At 50.3% G+C, this 14720-nt stretch overlaps 1 protein-coding gene across 1 annotated transcript in view; it reads right to left on the bottom strand.

Annotated features, from left to right (window-relative positions):
• PRPF8 (pre-mRNA processing factor 8) overlaps positions 1 to 14720 on the bottom strand; it is a 148413-nt gene that overhangs the window by 36265 nt on the left and 97428 nt on the right. The window contains 6 exon segments of the mRNA XM_075335330.1: positions 935 to 1074; positions 1159 to 1299; positions 2172 to 2313; positions 3472 to 3711; positions 4191 to 4384; positions 4521 to 4694. Coding sequence (XP_075191445.1) covers positions 935 to 1074; positions 1159 to 1299; positions 2172 to 2313; positions 3472 to 3711; positions 4191 to 4384; positions 4521 to 4694 — 1031 coding nt within the window.

Raw genomic sequence — 14720 nt, forward strand, 5'->3', positions numbered from 1 at the left:
ACCCGCAATGGGTACCTCAACCTTAACAGCACCGCCGACGTAGTGGGGTGAGAAGGGAACATGCCGGGGGCCCCGTGGGGGCCCACTTTTCTTCCAACCGATATAACTAAAATGAGAATGCATGAGTGGATGTGTGCCTCCTTCCACACAAAGCATAAGACTGAGGAGCCCGTGATGCACGGGAGGGTGTATAGGCAGAGGGGAGGGGTTACACTTTTTAAAGTGTAATACTTTGTGTGGCCTCCGGAGGCAGAAGCTATACACCCAATTGTCTGGGTCTCCCAATGGAGCGACAAAGAAAACACTTATACTCTCCGATGGGTGTTGCTGCTCTCCGGTCTGGCGCTTCCTCTCTGCAGCGATTGCCACCCTCCTCCTATCCAGGCCGGCATTGCGGTCCAGCGCAGTCGAACTTTGATCTGCCCTGCAGTGGGCAGATCAAAGTACTGTAATGCGCAGGCACGAGGAAAGGTTAAGGACCGCCAGCGCATGCGCACTACAACACGTTGATCTGCCTTGAGCAGGGCAGATCACAGTGCACCTGTCCAGGATTGCAATGCCGGCCGGTGTAGAAAATGTAGATCACGTCATCCACACTGGGCGGGATAGGAGGAGGACGGAGATCGCAGCAGAGAGGAGGGCCGGCCCGGACCGGAGAGCAGCGACACCCACCAGACTGGACCGCCCCCAAGGTGAGTACTATAAAAGTGTTTATGTTCTACACAGCGGTCTGAGCTCTTATACACAACATTCCAGATGCTATATATAAGAGCTTACTGGTGGTGGTGGCCGCAGCTTATAGGGGCCAAATCTGGTGACAAGTTGCCTTTAATATAGACAGTTTCATGGGGGGAAGGGGGGGGGGGAACAAATTCAATTGGTTTTGGCATAAGATGAGACGAAAAAGCAAAAAGAAAAATTCCTGACTACACACCTGCATGTTATAATTATTGTCTTCTCTCCATCCCAAGCTGGATTGTCAGCCATGACTTTAGCATGAGTGGTGACATCTTGTGGTGACAGCTGTGGAGACTCATTTGGCTGTGTGTGAACCCATCCCAGTGGCTCCATTTCCTGAAAAATTGAAAATTATTTCTCTAAGCAGCCTTTAGAAAAAGAATAAAATTAAAACACAAAACATCTCGTCTGTAAATTTACCTTTAGGTACTCATGTTGAGGCAGTTGACTTGGCAAGTGAACAGTCTGGTGAGTTCCCCACTGTGGCACCATTACAATGCATCGGATTTCCTTCACTTGAGGGTTGTCGGGTGGGCTCACGCCATATAGATAGCCAGTAATCTTTAAAAATTATCACAAACAGACAAATTTAGTATGACAGTTAAGCTACTAAAAGACTAAAAGATAGCTTAAATATCTAATGCCATCTATAAAAAAAAAACCCAAAAAAACAACACACTGAATAAAACACTAAATAAAAAACCTGAATATATCCAAGTCGACAAGCAAGTGTAGTAAATGACCATCTGTTCTAAGCAAATAAGCCCAGTACTCTTAATTCTGTAACTTGTCTAACCAAGGATAGTATCAATTGTATAAAACTACCACATAAAATGGGTCTCTAAAATATTACCAAAGACTATGGCCTCGACTCAACAAAGCCATTATTCTGGCGTATATCGCTTTGCAAAAATGCACAATTATTGTGCAACATTAAGTTGCGCAAATATGATACGATTTTATGTGTTTTTCATACATTTTCACTCATTTCTGCTAAAATGGGCAGCATGACGAGCCGTGGCGTTCCGTATACCAGAAATCTCACTCCAGTCGCTGACTATAGTAAGATTTGTGGTGAGGCACACGTCACTTCCGAGATGCACCCCGATACATTAGGAACCACTGGCAGCATGAATCGGAGTGTGGCTGGGAGATTGCAACCAGATATGGTTTTATCTAAAAAGCTGCAGCAATTCAAAGAAAACTGTTTGAAAAGCCAATCGGTAGAGACTTGGCTAGTCCACTGTGTCCCCAGACGGCTTCTGCCTGCTTCTCACCAGTTGATTTACAAGTCTTTCCCATGTAAGTACACAACCAGAGACCTATCAATGACCTACAGTGGGGGTGGGGAGAAGTGTTTCAGAGAAAGACATAACCTGGCTACAATGGCACAGCCAGGCTCCGATTTATGCTTCCTCTGGTACAGCACTTACCTGAGCTCGCAGGTCAGAAATGCAGATGAATTTCTTCAACACATTCTTGGGCAAGATGTAGGTGTAACCAGTCTCCTTGATGTCATCAGATGACACATAGATGTGGTTGGTCCGGAGGTGAAGGTTAGCAGCAGAAATCGCTCTGCAAAAAAATAAAATAAAAAATAAATATGTTAACAGCAGATATGCTCATTTTCTGCTTCACTCAGCTGCGGGCTGAGTGAAACTGAAAGTAATTCATGTGAGCTACAGGAGTCATCACATGACTTCCCGTATCGGCCGATAAGTAAATGTTTACCGCCGATGCAGTTATAATGGCACTGTCACATATTGACAGCGCCATTTAAAGGGGTTAAACGGCATGAGCAGATAACAATTCTGCTGGTGTCTAGCAGGCACACATCTCAACTGTGAAAATCAGCTGAGATGTGCGCCGATCGCGGCATGCTGCCGGTGGCAGACCGCGGGCAGTAACACTATGACTGCTAGGACGTAATATTACTTCCTGCGGTCGTTAAGGGGTTAAATAATTTGAACGTTTTTGCTTTTACAGGCCACTTCCCAGCACAATCAACTTTAAAGTAGCCTGTGGCCATAAGTCAACTGAGAGTAGCTCAAGAGGACACAGAGTTACAGACGTCCTTGTTAGACGGTCAGGATGGATTCTCAGGTATAGCGGTGGGACACTTTGTCGTTACTGCCACTTTCCTCACACACTGACCAGCTCTTCTGACCATACAACGGCTGTTGGTGGAGGAGCAAGTGACCAGTCGTGAGCTCCTCTCTGTTGACCTATGGCCACAGACTAAATGTGCTGAAAAAAAACATGTCCAGTAAAAGTAAAACTCTACAACACTTGTAATGAAAGTAAGCTGCAAAAAATATTTTTAAGCCTATACGCAATGAATTTCAGAAAACAAAATTGTGCCCAAAGAAATAACCACGTCAATAAAAATTGTAGTTAATTTACTTGATAAAAAAAAAAAAAATAAATCACATGCACATGCACATATACAGAGCTGCTGATCTATGCACAGAAGGACTCCTGGCATTCATGAAAGTAAAAATCAGATCCGGATCCAAAAACAAATTATGCTAACAATACCATGTGACCCACAAGCAAACAGCTAGACACGCATAATGTAATTATACAAGGGTCCTGCCTCACGGCCAAATTAGTTAACTGACCAGAGAAGTCGGTATTACATGAACAACTGTCAGAAAAGAGCTGTAATAGTATAAAAATACTGGTAACAAGGAAATCAACCATAATGGAAAAATAACTAAAATAATTTATTACCTGACTCGCCATTCCGTCTTGGATGAGAAGGTCTGGGTCTCATAGTTGCTGGTGGTAGAGGTGATGATTTCATCCCCATGTTTGTTGACTGTGCGGGTCTGGGTGGCCGTGAGCTGAGATTGTTCTTTTGTCTGCTTCTCGATCTCCGCAATCTGCTGCCTCTGCTGAGATGGGGCAGATATTTCCATGCCCAATATGATATCTCGAATTTCAGATTGCGTTAATGAGGCTACATTCACACTGAAAACAAAAAAGGGTTAAAAATAGGTTGATAAAATTCTATAGACGGGCTCCATCATTTGCAGATGCCTTATATTGAAGATTCAAATTCCAGGTTTCTGGAAGCAACAGAGCGATGCTGAAGGGTTGTTAAAGAGCCCACACACATTATATATAGCGGTAGGCTAAATGTGCAGCTATGCATTTATTACGCCACACCCTAATCACATGCACATGTGACTGATCGTGCCCGTGATGGAAAAAGGTGTCTGCAAGCAACTTCTCAGGTAAAACAAAAAGAAAAAAAAAAAAAAAGGAATGAATATGTTGAAATACAACATGCCTAATCATTACTTCTTTTTGCTAGGGCTCTACCAACTGAGGATAGCAATCTCTTTTAGATAGTTGGCTAGTCTGCTCAAAATAAATGGGTTCACCCATCATTCATCTAATCTATAATAACCTATCCTGGAAATTTAATAGAAAAGTAATATTCTAACTTGTTCTTCTTGCCGTAGTCCGCCAAGATGAGATCCTTGAGCTGAACCTCCACCTTAATCCATTCCTCATCTGTTAGTGTGGGCCAGATATGATGAGGCTCAGTAATGGTCGTCTTGTCTGGCTTTAGGATCACCTTTGCACGGTCATTATTCACATGCAGTGCTCTCAAGATCAAAATCAGTCGAGAGAAAGCCTGGAAAAGACAAGAATCAGACCATTAAAAATCTTTTATAGCAAAAACCGCTCTGCCACAAATTCACATGGCTTCAGATGGCAGAATTACATTTAGTCCTTAGTCAATATATGCCCAGAAAAGTACTCCCAAGTACCGTGTATGAAGAGATAGTCTTCAGCCAATCATCATAGAGATTGAAGAGAACCATTTGTGGCTCTGTGGCCTTCAAGATCAGGTCTCCAAACTTCTCCACCTTCAGACAGGCTTGGAAAGGCAACTGCAGCTCAGATCCTTTGATTACAATATTAGGGAAGTCCAGTAAATGTACCTAAGGTTTAATGGAGAAAACATTACGCAAGAGCACAAGCAAACAAATGGTTAAAACCTTTCAGAAAATGAGAAAAGGCTTAAAATAGTTTTCTATCACTACATTGGGAAAAACCACCGGTGTATGCTGCTGCCACGAGACAAAAAAAAAAAAGTGTAGGTCCTCCTTGGTAGGATACTCGTACCAACCGAAGCTAAGCATATATGTTTTAGCTTAGTGTCCGAAGGAGGCAGATACAGGGCTGTACCAGCCCCAATGCTACCTATAATCTTATTTATTATTAATCTTTTCCCCTTTTCTTTCAGATTCAGATTGTAAAGGAAACTGAGTGTAATCGCTCACTCTGTTATACCACCTAGAGACCAAGAGAACAATGTGCCCCCCCTGCCACAAAATACATTCCCTGGTTTGTACAGCAGGACCCTAAGCTCTAGCACAGGAAGAGCATTTAGGTGACCAGGTGGACTTTCCTTGCCTTACCCCTTTGGCCCGATCGTCCACCATAGTGAGATGGTGCCTGCAGCAGACTGTTCACAATTCCAGGAAGTCTTTCCAGAGGTTTTCGTTGGCTGTCTTCAATGTGTGTGAAGACAGCCACCCAATCAACTTCAGGGATCCCCGTACACTTCTGCATTCTCACAACAGGTTAGGGACAGCTAGCTGCAGATCGCAGTGACTTTCTCTTAGCTCTCAAGGAAGCCACATCTCTTCCCAAAGTTTTATCACTCTCCTCCATGCAGTGGAAACCCTCATACACATGCCGGCGTGTGTTTTTTTTTCATGCCCGCCGTCGTCACCATGCCGCTCCGGTTCCCTCTATGCCTCATCTAAAAATTTAGGCCCTCGGCTTCTTTGCGGCTTATAGTGCAGTTTTGCCACACTAGCTTCATCAAGCATGCTTTTCCCGAGCCTGCCCTTCTTCCTGTCAATGTAACTTTCCAGCGTCTCCTGATCTTCCCAGTAATCACGCTTAAAAAAAGAGAATTTTGTTTACTTACCGTAAATTCTTTTTCTTATAGTTCCGTATTGGGAGACCCAGACATTTGGTGTATAGCTTCTGCCTCCGGAAGACACACAAAGTACTACACTAAAAAGTGTAGCTCCTCCCTCTGAGCATATACACCCCCTGGATAACAAGATCTAGCCAGTTTAGTGCAAAAGCTGAAGGAGAATAGCCACCCACAAGTAAAGAGAGCAAGAGCCGGAACAACCGGAGCCTCTGTCTACAACAACAGCCGGTGATAACACGCGGAACAAGAAACTGCCAACAGGCAACAGGGAGGGTGCTGGGTCTCCCAATACGGAACTATAAGAAAAAGAATTTACGGTAAGTAAACAAAATTCTCTTTTCCTTTATCGTTCCTATGGGAGACCCAGACATTGGGACGTCTCAAAGCAGTCCATGGGTGGGAATAAACAGAAAACTGAGAAGTAGGCGGAGCCTAACTTCACAAATGGGCGACAGCCGCCTGAAGGATGCGTCTGCCCAAGCTCGCATCTGCCGAAGCATGAGCATGCACTTGGTAGTGCTTTGAAAAGGTATGCGGGCTAGACCAAGTGGCAGCCTGACAGACCTGCTGAGCCGTAGCCTGGTGCCTGAAAGCCCAAGAGGCACCGACAGCTCTGGTCGAGTGTGCCTTGATCCCCGGCGGGGGAGGCACCTGAGTACACTGGTAGGCATCGGATATGGCCGACCTAATCCAACGAGCTAAGGTCGGCTTAGAAGCCGAGAGGCCCTTACGCCGACCTGTGGTTAGCACAAAAAGAGAGGTGCACCGCCTAAGAACAGCGGTGCGAGACACATAGATCCGGATCGCCCGCACCAGATCCAGAGTATGCAACGCTTTTTCAAAGCGATGAATAGGAGCCGGACAAAAGGAAGGCAGGGAAACGTCCTGGTTAAGGTGGAAAGGAGAAACCACCTTAGGGAGAAAGTCCGGAATCGGACGGAGAACCACCTTGTCTTGATGAAAAACCAAAAAAGGTGACTCCGAAGAGAGCGCAGCCAAATCAGAGACTCTCCTGAGGGTAGTTATGGCCACTAGAAAGACCACTTTCTGTGAAAGTCGAGACAAAAAAACGTCCCTAAGAGGCTCAAAGGGGGGTTTCCGCAAGGCCGTGAGGACCAGATTGAGGTCCCAGGGATCCAAGGGCCCCCGGTAAGGCGGAATGATGTGAGACGCGCCCTGCATGAAGGTGCGCACCTGAGCCAGCCGGGCGATACGCCGCTGGAACAGCACTGACAGAGCCGAGACTTGTCCCTTGAGGGAATTGAGGGATAGTCCTAGCTGTAGACCGAACTGTAGAAAAGACAGAAGGGTCGGCAAGGAAAAAGGCCAAGGAGTATGGCCGGAAGAGAGACATCAGGACAGGAAATTTCTCCAGGTCCTGTGATAGATTTTTGCCGAGGAAGACTTACGGGCCCGAGTCATAGTGGAGATGACTTCAGGAGGAATACCAGAAGCCGTCAAGATCCAGGACTCAAGAGCCACGCCAACAATCTGAGAGCCGCAGAATTCTGGCGGAAAAACGGACCTTGTGAGAGAAGGTCTGGACGGTCCGGAAGATGCCACGGCACCTCTACGGACAGATGGAGCAGGTCTGGGTACCAAGCTCGCCTGGGCCAGTCCGGTGCAATGAGGATGACCCGCCGACCCTCCATTCTGATCTTGCGCAGAACTCTGGGCAAGAGAGCTAGAGGGGGAAACACGTAGGACAGACGAAACTGGGACCAATCTAGAACCAGCGCGTCCGCTGCAAGGGCCTGAGGATCGTGGGCGCGAGCCACGAAAACCGGAACCTTGTTGTTGTGCCGGGATGCCACTAGATCCACTTCCGGAGTGCCCCACTTGCGGCAGATTGACTGAAACACTGCCGGATGCAGGGACCACTCGCCACTGTCCACGGTTTGACGGCTGAGATAATCTGCTTCCCAGTTTTCCACGCCTGGGATGTGGACTGCGGATATGGTGGACTTGGAGTCCTCCGTCCATTGAAGAATGCGTTGAATCAACATTGCCAGGCGACTGCGTGTCCCGCCTTGGTGATTGATGTAGGCAACCGCTGTCGCGTTGTCTGACTGGACTCGGATGTGCTTGCCCGCCAAAAGGTGGTGAAAGGCTAGGAGAGCCAGAAGCACAGCTCTGGTTTCCAGTACATTGATCGATAGGGCTGACTCGGACGGAGTCCAAGTGCCCTGAGCTCGGTGGTGTAGACATACCACTCCCCAGCCGGATAGACTGGCATCCATGGCGAGGATAACCCAGGACGGGGCCAGGAAGGAAAGTCCCTGAGACAGAGAGAGGGGCCGAAGCCACCACTGAAGGGAGCTCCTGGTCTGTGGCGACAGAGCCACTAGCCTGTGCAAGGAGGAAGTCCGCTTGTCCCAACAGCGGAGAATGTCCAGCTGCAGAGGACGCAGATGGAACTGGGCAAAGGGAACAGCCTCCATTGACGCCACCATCTGACCCAGCACCTGCATCAGGTGCCTGATGGAATGACGGCGGGGCCTCAGCAGAGAGCGCACCGCCAGATGGAGGGACTGCTGTCTGACTAAGGGCAGCTTCACAAGTGCCGGCAGAGTCTCGAACTGCATCCCCAGGTACGTGAGCCTCTGGGTCGGAGTCAGAGTAGATTTGGGCAGATTGACAAGCCACCTGAATTGGGCTAGAGTGGCGAGAGTGAGCGAGACACTCCGCTGACAGTCCACGCTGGATGAAGCCTTGACTAGAAGGTCGTCCATGTAAGGAATCACTGCCAACCCCTGGAGGTGCAGAACCGCAACCACTGCTGCCATGACCTTGGTGAATACTCGAGGGGCTGTGGCTAACCCGAAGGGGAGAGCCACGAATTGGAAATGTTCCTCTCAGATTGCAAAACGTAGCCAACGCTGGTGTGAAACTGCAATTGGCACATGCAGATAGGCATCTCTGATGTCGATGGATGCCAGGAAATCTCCTTGGGTCATTGAGGCAATGACTGATCGCAGAGACTCCATGCGAAAATGCCGCACCTGAACATGCTTGTTGAGAAGCTTGAGATCCAGGATGGGCCGGAAGGAACCGTCCTTTTTGGGGACTAGGAAGAGATTTGAGTAGAAACCTCTGAACTGTTCCCGGGCGGGAACCGGTACAATTACTCCGTTGGCCTGCAAGGATGCCACGGCCTGAGAGAAGGCGGCGGCCTTGGAGCAGGGGGGAGTTGACAGAAAAAATCTGTTTGGCGGGCTGGAAGAGAATTCTATCCTGTAGCCGTGGGAGATGATATCCCGCACCCACTGATCGGAGACGTGTTGAAACCACACGTCGCCAAAGTGGGAGAGCCTGCCACCGACTAAGGACGTTGCTGGCGCGGCCAGATAGTCAAGAGGAGGCTGCCTTAGTGGCAGCAGCTCCTGCGGTCTTCTGTGGACGCGCCTTTGTGTGCCAGTTGGATTTTTGGTCCTTGGCTGAGTTAGTGGACGAGGCCGAGGGCTTAGAGGATGACCAGTTGGAGGAACGAAAGGAACGAAACCTCGACTGGTTCCTACCCTGGGCAGGTTTACTGGTTTTAGTTTGTGGCATGGAAGTACTCTTCCCGCCAGTAGCCTCCTTAATAATTTCATCCAGTTGTTCACCGAATAGCCTGGATCCAGCAAAAGGGAGCCCAGCAAGGTACTTCTTTGAAGAAGCATCTGCCTTCCACTCTCGAAGCCACAAGATCCTGCGGATAGCGAGGGAATTAGCCGAAGCCACCGCAGTGCGGTGAGAAGCCTCCAGCATGGCAGACATGGCATAGGATGAAAAAGCTGAAGCTTGGGAAGTTAAGGCAACCATTTCGGGCATAGATTCCCTGGTGAGGGAATGCATCTCCTCTAGAGAAGCAGAGATGGCTTTGAGAGCCCACACTGCTGCAAAAGATGGGGAGAACGAGGCCCCTGCCGCCTCATATACAGATTTGGCCAGAAGGTCAACCTGGCGGTCAGTGGAATCCTTAAGAGAGGTGCCATCAGCCACTGATACAACGGTCCGGGCTGAGAGTCTAGACACCGGGGGGTCTACCTTTGGTGAATGAGCCCACTCCTTGACCACCTCAGGTGGAAAGGGAAAACGGTCATCAGAACCACGCTTTGGGAAGCGTTTGTCAGGACAGGCCCTAGGCTTGGTCACAGTGGCCTGAAAACTGGAGTGGTTAAAGAACACACTCCTTGTCCTCTTAGGCAAGGTAAACTGGTGCTTTTCTGCCAGAGAGGGTTGCTCCTCTGATACTGGCGGATTGAGGTCCAGTACAGAATTAATGGACGCAATCAAATCACTAACATCTGCGTCACTTTCGGACAGATCAATGGGGCACATGGAGGTAGCGTCCGAGCCCCCAGTAAAGGCATCCTCCTCGTCCTGCGAGTCAGCTCGTGAATCAGAGCCGCGGGACGAGGAAGGAGAGGGAACCCTGCGTCTCCTTTTAGGAGGACGGGGTCTGGGACCAGATGAGGAATCCTCTGTGAGCTCCGCTGAGAGGGTTCTAGCAGCAGAGGCGCCCTGAGAAGGGGGCTGATGCATTCTCAGCAAAGTCCGGGACAGCTGTCTCATGGAGTCGGCAAAAGAGTGGGAGATAGACCTAGAGAAGGATTCTACCCAAGCCGGGGGTTCAGCCACAGGAGCAGGAGCAGCCGGAAGGACCACTGTGGGTGCGATTCCAGGCTGAGGCATTGTCAGGTTAGAGCAGGCATCACAATGTGGATATGTGTTCGGTTCAGGCAGTATGAGCTTACATGCAGTGCATATTGAGTACAGCCTTGCTCCTCGTGTGAGACATGCTGCTGAAGTGAGGGCTCTGAGCCAGAATGACCCCCAGAGAGTATATAAGAAGGTCCACAACCGGAGGTTGTGGCTTACCAGCCCGTTTGTGTGCCCTCCAGATCCAATAGCCCGGACCCCCAAGCAGCTTAGCAGGGATGCTGCAGCCAGCGCTGATCCAGAGAAAAAACGTTGAGAAAATGGCGCCGGAGCGAGGAGAGGGGGCGGGACCTGCTCTGAGAGCGGGATCTGGAGGGCCAAGGAGATTTACAGGGGAGGGGACATGTACTCAGAGAGGAGTGTCCCTCCCCTGTGCCGAACGGCCGCTGGGCGGAGCCGCACTGTCCCTCTGCATGATTGACATGCGAGGGCAGTGAAATCGAAAGTAGGCCTCCGGCGAAGCCGGGGCCTAAATTTAAGCGATGCGGCCGGCGCGCAGGCACCATCGGCGCGGTTCTCAGGCGACAGCCAGAGAACCGGCCGGAAATGTCACAAAAGTTACACAGCACACTCTCCCACCATAATAAAGTACCGGGACCCCCCGAATATAAACGTCTCAGGTACTTAGCTTGTTGAGACGCAGGGTTCCAAGTCCCTGGGGATGAGTGCTCCGTCCAGCAGGATCCTGAAGGGCTGCGGATGGAGACCGGTCTCCTGCAAAGCAAGGAGGACCGTGCTGGCTCCCACTTCAAGCCAGAGCCCGAGGGATGGTGAAGGAGTGCGGCATGTAAGGCTCCAGCCTTGTAAATCAACCTTAACAGCACCGCCGACACAGTGGGGTGAGAAGGGACATGCCGGGAGTCCAGGCTTGGACCCGCTTTTCTTCAAAAAACTTTCCAAAAATGAAAAATCAGATGAGAATGCATGTGTGGATGTGTGCCTCCTGAACACAAAGCAATGAACTGGCTAGATCTTGTTATCCAGGGGGTGTATATGCTCAGAGGGAGGAGCTACACTTTTTAGTGTAGTACTTTGTGTGTCCTCCGGAGGCAGAAGCTATACACCAAATGTCTGGGTCTCCCATAGGAACGATGAAGGGAATTTTGTTTACTTACCGTAAATTCCTTTTCTTCTAGCTCCAATTGGGAGACCCAGACAATTGGGTGTATAGCTTCTGCCTCCGGAGGCCACACAAAGTATTACACTCAAAAGTGTAACCCCTCCCCTCTGCCTATACAACCTCCCGTGCCTCACGGGCTCCTCAGTTTTGGTGCAAGAGCAGGAAGGAGGAAACTTATAAATTGGTCTAAGGTAAATTCAATCCGAAGGATGTTCGGAGAACTGAAACCAAAGAAACAATTGAACAACAAGCCCGAAGGGAACAGGGGCGGGTGCTGGGTCTCCCAATTGGAGCTAGAAGAAAAGGAATTTACGGTAAGTAAACAAAATTCCCTTCTTCTTTGTCGCTCCATTGGGAGACCCAGACAATTGGGACGTCCAAAAGCAGTCCCTGGGTGGGTAAAAGAATACCTCGATAAATAGAGCCGACACGGATCCCTCTTACAGGTGGGCAACCGGCGCCTGAAGGACTCACCTACCTAGACTGGCATCTGTTAAAGCATAGGTATGCACCTGATAGTGTTTCGTGAAAGTGTGCAGGCTAGACCAGGTAGCTGCCTGACACACCTGCTGAGCCGTCGCCCGGTGCCGCAATGCCCAGGACGCACCCACGGCTCTGGTAGAATGGGCTTTCAGCCCCGAAGGAAGCGGAAGCCCCGAAGAACGGTAAGCTTCAAGAATCGGTTCCTTGATCCACCGAGCCAAGGTTGACTTGGAAGCCTGCGAACCCTTACGCTGACCGGCGACAAGTACAAAGAGTGCATCTGAACGGCGCAGGGGCGCCGTGCGAGACACGTAGTACCGGAGTGCTCTCACTAGATCTAATGAGTGCAAATCCTTTTCACATCGGTGAATTGGATTAGGGCAAAAAGAAGGTAAGGTGATATCCTGATTGGATTAAAATGAGATACCACCTTAGGGAGAAATTCCGAAACAGGACGCAGAACCACCTTATCCTGGTGAAAAACCAGGAAGGGGACTTTGCATGACAGCGCTGCAAGATTCGACACTCTTCGGAGTGATGTAACTGCCACTAGAAATGCCACCTTCTGCGAAAGACGTGATAAGGAGACATCTCGCAGCGGCTCGAAAGGTGGTTTCTGAAGAGCCGTTAGCACCCTGTAAAGGTCCCAGGGCCCTAGTGGGCGCTTGTAAGGTGGGACTATGTGGCATACTCCTTGCAGGAACGTGCGGACCTGCGGGAGCCTGGCCAGGCGCCCTTGAAAAAATACTGAGAGCGCCGATACTTGTCCCTTGAGAGAGCTTAGTGACAAACCTTTGTCCATTCCAGATTGAAGGAAGGAAAGAAAAATGGGTAAGGCAAAAGGCCAGGGAGTAAACCCATTCACAGAGAACCAGGACAAGAATATCCGCCAAGTCCTGTAATAGATCTTGGCGGACGTCGGTTTCCTGGCTTGTCTCATAGTGGCAATGACATCCTGAGATAACCCTGACGATGCTAGGAGCCAGGACTCAATGGCCACACAGTCAGGTTGAGGGCCGCAGAATTCAGATGGAAAAATGGCCCTTGTGACAGCAAGTCTGTGCGGTCTGGAAGGGCCCACGGTTGACCCACCGTGAGATGCCACAGATCCGGGTACCACGACCGCCTTGGCCAGTCTGGAGCGACGAGAATGGCGCGGCGGCAGTCGGACCTGATCTTGCGTAATACTCTGGGTAGCATCGCCAGAGGAGGAAACACATAAGGCAGTTGAAACTGCGACCAATCCTGTACTAATGCATCCGCCGCCAGAGCTCTGTGAACTGTGGAGATGGTGGATGCTGTGGCTTCCACCCACTGCAGAATTCGCTGTACTTCCTGGAAGGCTTGACGACTGCGAGTGCCGCCCTGGTGATTAATGTAGGCGACTGCAGTGGCGTTGTCCGACTGGATACGGATCTGCCTGCCCTCCAGCCACTGATGGAACGCCAATAGGGCTAGATACACTGCCCTTATCTCCAGAACATTGATATGAAGGGAAGACTCCCTCGGAGTCCAGGTCCCCTGAGCCCTGTGGTGGAGAAACACTGCTCCCCACCCTGACAGGCTCGCGTCCTTGGTGACCACAGCCCAGGCTGGGGGCAGGAAGGATTTTCCCTGCGATAGAGAAGTGGGAAGAAGCCACCACTGAAGAGACGTCTTGGTTGCCAGGCAAAGAGACATTCTTGTCGAGGGAAGTCGATCTCTTGTCCCACTTGTGGAGAATGTCCCATTGGAGTGGGCGTAGATGAAATTGCGCGAAGGGCATTGCCTCCCTCGCTGCCACCATCTTCCCTAGGAAGTGCATGAGGCGCCTCAATGGGTGTGACTGACTCTGAAGAAGAGATTGCACCCCTGCTTGCAGAGAAAGCTGTTTGTCCAGTGGTAGCTTGACTACCGCTGACTGAGTATGAAACTCCATCCCGAGGTAGGTCAATGACTGGGTTGGTGTCAACTTGGATTTTGGAAAGTTGATGATCCACCCGAACTGCTGGAGAGTCTCCAGAGCGACGGTAAGGCTGTGTTGACACGCCTCCCGAGACGGTGCCCTGACTAGGAGATCGTCTAAGTAGGGAATCACCGAGTGGCCTTGGGAGTGTAGGACCGCCACAACGGATGCCATGACTTTGGTGAAAACCCGTGGGGCTGTCGCCAAGCCGAAAGGCAGTGCCACGAGCTGAAGGTGTTCGTCCCCTTGAGGGGGGACGGGAATCACAACTCCTTCTGTCTTCAGAGCGGCCACTGCCTGAAGAAGTGCGTCGGCCCGAGCAGGGGGGGGGGAGGTTGTGAAGAAACGAGTTGGAGGACGAGAGATGAACTTATCCTGTAACCGTGAGACAGAATGTCTCTCACCCATCGGTCTTGAATATGTGGCCACCAGGTGTCGCAAAAGCGGGAGAGCCTGCCACCGACCGAGGATGCGGTTCGGGGATGCCAAGAGTCATGAGGAGGCCGCCTTGGAGGCAGTGCCTCCTGCGGCCTTTTGGGGGCGTGACTTAGACCGCCACGCGTAGGAGTTCCTCTGACCTTTCTCCAGCCTATTGGACGAAGAGGATTGGGACTTGGCGGAGGGGCGAAAGGACCGAAACCTCGATTGTATCTTACGTTGCTGAGGTCGCTTCGGTCTGGACTGGGGTAAGGAGGAGTCCTTTCCCTCTCATCCAATCGTTCTCCAAACAATCGGTCGCCAGAAAACGGCAAACCGGTTAGGAA

The sequence above is a fragment of the Anomaloglossus baeobatrachus genome, chromosome 2, assembly GCF_048569485.1.
Source record: "Anomaloglossus baeobatrachus isolate aAnoBae1 chromosome 2, aAnoBae1.hap1, whole genome shotgun sequence".
NCBI lineage: Eukaryota > Metazoa > Chordata > Amphibia > Anura > Aromobatidae > Anomaloglossus > Anomaloglossus baeobatrachus.